This window comes from Gymnoscopelus microlampas (genome assembly GCF_963454915.1).
Source record: "Gymnoscopelus microlampas genome assembly, chromosome: 10".
Lineage (NCBI taxonomy): Eukaryota > Metazoa > Chordata > Actinopteri > Myctophiformes > Myctophidae > Gymnoscopelus > Gymnoscopelus microlampas.
The window spans coordinates 51,611,054-51,616,184 of record NC_139947.1 but is presented as its reverse complement, the minus strand read 5'-3'; the positions used below and the strand labels follow the sequence as shown (position 1 = coordinate 51,616,184).

The window sequence follows — 5,131 nt, the reverse complement described above, 5'->3', positions numbered from 1 at the left end:
GGAACCATAGAACCATCTAACGTGAGCTTTCTACAACATCACTTCCTTCAACGTAATGAAGCTGTTCTGTTTTCTCCATCCTTGGTCTCTCTGCTCACTAAAAGGCCCTGGCAAATCACATTGTTGTCCTATTCAGTAATAGCCTGAATCCACCCCCCGGAGTGAAACGAAATGAAAATTCAGGCTGAGTGCCTCGTCTAAGGTCACTCTCACTGCCTATATTGATTCTCCGTATCAAACTCTTCTCGAATTTTAAAGGGTGCCCCTCGTTCTTTCCGCCCAGGGTGCAGGTGATGTCGCGGCGCTTCTCGAAGTAGTGGCACAGGTTCGTCTGCCTCTGGGAGGGAATGTACTCGTACACGTGCACTTCATCGCACAGCGCCATCATCACAAGGATGCCCATAAAGCCAGAGGTAGGTGGCCTGGGTGAGATGTTCACCTGCGTGTTTCCCTGAATCACATCCCAGAGCTGCCAGATGAAGCTGGGGTGAAGTGCGAAGAAGGGCTGCATGAAATCTTCAAACTGAGGGAAAACCATCTCACTGGCAACCAACCATGCATACAAACACAGACAACAATGGAGGCATGATGACACTCACACAACCATTACATGATACACACATACACAACTCATTCATTGAGGTGTAAAGGAAGGAACCAGGAAGGTAGATCTACTGTACGTGTCTGTTTGTTTTGAGAGTTTACTTTACAGCTTTACAGCTTCGTCTCCCTTGAAATCAAACGACCTGCCCTTCATCCAAAGCAGTCAGCTTCATGAACCGGTTTGCAGACGTCACTTGCTGGATCACACAAAACTCTCTGCAGCTGAACGAAAGCAGAAGTTTGAAGTTGTTAGCAGTCCAGTATGAAATGGTGTCGGCTAATCCTGCCATTCCTGGCAGTTACTCTGGCAGGAATCCTGGCACTGGTGGCTCTCTCTCTTCCATCGGCACCGGAAATGAAGGAGGCACCGACATCGGCGCCACCGAAACGGCACCTCTTGGACAACGTCTGGAATGTAGAATACAAGGGCGTTCGCAGACCTGACCAGAGCATGAAGCAGGTGCTGTGTCAACTGAAGACCCAGGCCAGGCTGAGGACAGTGGACGGATCGGAGGAGCCCTTCTCCTCGCTGGGCTGGGCCCGCCTGGTTCCCCCCCTTCCTCTGGAGCAGCGACACAGACGGCAGGAGAACCGGGGCACCGTCAAGACCTGCGCCGTGGTGGCCTCCACTGGGGCCATCGTGCACTCAGGACTAGGTAAGGAGATTGATTCCCATGACGAAGTTATGCGGTTCAATCACGCACCGACAGAGGGTTACGAGAAAGACGTGGGAAGCAGGACAACTATTCGCTTCATTAACACAAACGTTCTGACCAAACCTATATTCAAATTCAGCACCAGCTCTCTCTACAAGAATGTCACCCTGGTGGCCTGGGAATCTCCCCCTAATGACCTCGACCTAAACAAGTGGTACGCCGTTGGAAGATTGTTCGGCCCGTACGCAGAGCGCCGCATTCTGGACCCCGGTCAGCCCTTCTACGCGCTTCACCCCAGCTTCATCTGGCAGCTCTGGGATGTGATTCAGGGAAACACGCAGGTGAACATCTCACCCAGGCCACCTACCTCTGGCTTTATGGGCATCCTTGTGATGATGGCGCTGTGCGATGAAGTGCATGTGTACGAGTACATTCCCTCCCAGAGGCAGACGAAGCTGTGCCACTACTACGAGAAGATCTACGACATCACCTGCAGTCTGGGCGGAAAGAACGAGTGGCACCCCGTCCAATTCGAGAAGAGTTTGATCCGGAGAATCAATATATGCAGTGAGAGTGACCTTAGACGAGGCGTGGCCACGCTTCCTGTGTTCAGCACGGTTAACAACTGTGACATTTGAGATGTGAAACAATGATTCTTAAACGTTTTAATTGCAAGGGCCACCAGTTTGATACGCAATAGGCCACAGACCCCCCATTTGATACAAAATGTTTTTTTGTTGTCGTTTTTTAATCTCTAATTTAATTTCAAATAAATGCATGCTTTATTTTAAATTATTCAGGATTTACTATAAATTGTCATTTACATGACATGGTAAAAATATAGCAAAATGCATTTCAATACAAAAATAGAATAATCGTTTTTTTATAGCTGACGTATGAAATAGGGCTTAGCTATTATGTTTTGTAATGATAATAATAATAATAATAGTAATAAGGGTAATAATAATAATAATAATGATAACAGTATGTAACTAACATTACAATTGTACAATATATATTTCCTTTGTTGACCTTTATGCTATTTTTTAGGCCCATGAATGGGTGGGTAGGAAGGGATTCATTTATTATTTGTTGATTTATGAAGTTGGTTTTGATTGTATTCTGTTCTGAGGAGGGGTCAGCCGCTCGGCCGGCAGAGATAGGAGGACATGGCAAACACGTGGCTCTGTGTGAACAAAGCGTGAACTTTATAGACTATTTTATTGATTTATTGGACTATTATTAATTTAGCAAAGTCAAAGAGAGGGCGGGTGAACTTCATTGTTCAATAGGATAATAAATTAATGCAGAATGGCAGGATTATTGTTTTAGTTTTACAAATGTTCCGGAGAATCAATGAGGCCATCATAAAACAATATACAATACAGTTGTTCTTCATCATAAAATCTCATAAAAAATGTTTTTGTGCACTGAATATCAGTCTTTAAGGCAAATCATAATTTGGGGGTTGCTCACAGAATATTTTAACAGTATGATTGGCAGCAGAATAGTGCAGGAGAACTTCTCTTTACACACACACACACACCCACACACACACACACCAAAAATATAATCTCTGTTCCCACTCCCCAGCCTTCAGATAATATGCAACCATTAAAGTTATTGCGTCGGTACAGAGCCTGGTTAATATAGTCTCTGGTGAAAGCATGGGACACCACATAAAAGTAAACTGTTTAAAATTGTTGTAAAATGCTTTTAGTTTTAGAAAGGGAAGGCATTCACTTTGCTCAACTAGCGGGTATATTTTATACATTTTAACCTGTAAATCAAACATCCATCATACAGTGTAGGATTTGGAGAAATAATGTAACTAAAACAAAGGGTTTAGTTAGGTTTTAGTTCCAAGATTTAAATCCGAGTTTGTCATCGTCATTAGGAAATCAAAAAGCGGAGAAAAGTTTAATCTCTGAAGTTAGTGATGGGCAAATACTTAATGGCACCAAAAAGGATGACATGAAATGTAATAGATCTATGCAATGCTGCTTGTTGATCAGAGTCAAACTGGTATAATACTGTGAAATCATATTTCACTGCACTGTCATTAAGCCCATAGATATAGAGCAATTTAAGTCCACTAACATATCACAGTTTGTCCTCAGGAGGGCGCAAGATCCTTTTGAACGGCTTTGAACAACAGCAGCAGCAGCAGGGCATCTGTCCACACTTCCCTGTTGCTGCTTTTTAATAACACTAAAAAGAAGCCCCCTTTCAGGCATTTGGCCATTTTGGCCCCTTCCACCATGAACCAAAATATGCAGGAGTAGTAGCAAAAACTGTGTTTTGAAGGAAACATAAATGGTGGAAAACGTAGGCTACTCTGGGACAAATAGCTGGGGCCTATATGGAGAGTGAGGATCCAAGGAATGGATCGCAGGGGAATAAAATATTTGTATAGTACGACCTACGGACTACGGTTCATGAGTTATTGGCCAAAACGTGAAGTAGGCTGTTGTAGCGCCACCATGAGGCCGATGTGAAATAGTTGGGGTGCAGGTTCTTCCTCGGCCTAACTGACATACACTGCAACATCCTGTGTGATTATAATCTGACACTCCATGCGCTTGTTGACATTGTTTTATTTACACAACCTGTCAGCTATGTTCCATGTACATTTGTCTGTGACATTAATTACACATAAATATAAAGCTGCACCATGTAACTTTCCTGATAAAGCTTAAACCTGATAAATCATAAAGCTGATACACAGCTAAAAGACAGGTGGGTGGGTGCTGGATCAAAACGTTGAACAGTGGCCAAAAATAAAAATCTGCACAGCAGTATTACTGCTCCTGTATGCAGTTTAACTGCATACGGGAACATAAACGTTTCGAGCCACCAGGCTCTTCCTCAGACCTCCAGACTTACTGGTGTGAAGATTTTTCTTTTTTTTTGGTCAACTATCCAGGAAGTGAACCTCCCGCTCAAATGCTAAAATTTTTACCACTCACTTAGTAGTGAATGTCTCTTGAGAGAAATAAAATGTAGACCTTCAATAATGACCACCGTACATTATCCCTTACTTAACATACTCTACCATACAGATTGGACAAAATAACATTTTATTCACTAAAAGAAAATACATAGCTCTAAGCTAAAACAAACACAACAAGATGGTCATTAATTAATGGAGAGAGATAGCACATACTCTGTCCTGTCTGTCGGCAGAAATGACTAAAATGTCTGAGACAAACATGAAAGCACGTCAAACATGAATGAAAATAAAGAACATAATTAGAAGAGTTTCGTCAACGAGGGGTCAGAAAGGTTACATTTGTGGCTCAACGGAGTGAACTCCATTCTACAGTATCTCAATGGCTCTGTGCCATTTGGCCGCTGTGTTGGAAGGCAGGAGTGGGTGAGGTGTGGGGGCTGGGCGCCTTAGTGGACAAAATACGGGCCAAAAATCTAATATTAATGTAAACTGTAAAATCTTTGAGAAGGCTGAATTAAAAAAAAGTAGTTTGTCAAAGGACAGAGCTCACAACCAATATTTGTGCCAAGTTCGGAGCCAATTGTACAAACTGTTGGAAGAAAGCCATGATGATTCTACCCTTTTCTAATTGTAGTATAAGATATTTCTTGTCTACTGGCACTAAATGTGTGGCAGCGACAGGTTTAGCTGAGTTTAGACTCACATACATAATCTCCACCTCTTCGCCGCGTGGCGGAGATAATACATTAGAATAATAAAGGCAAAGGAAAATATCAATAAACAGTTAAAAGAATCTCCATGATATTGAAATTATCAATAAAATTAGCAATGAAGTAATCAAAAAAGGATAAATAATGGCAAAAGCAAAAAGAATAATTAAAATGCACATACTCAATAAACTGAGTCAACTAACTTATGA

The 5,131-nt window shown here is 42.4% G+C and overlaps 1 protein-coding gene across 1 annotated transcript; it reads left to right on the top strand.

Moving 5' to 3' along the window:
* The first annotated feature begins 751 nt into the window (after nt 1-751).
* On the top strand, nt 752-2,214 carry LOC311053509 (beta-galactoside alpha-2,6-sialyltransferase 2-like). Its single transcript, XM_084069099.1, has one exon. The coding sequence runs from the start codon at nt 866-868 to the stop codon at nt 1,895-1,897; it is 1,032 nt and encodes a 343-aa protein (XP_083925225.1). The 5' UTR covers nt 752-865; the 3' UTR covers nt 1,898-2,214.
* Nucleotides 2,215-5,131: the final 2,917 nt, after the last annotated feature.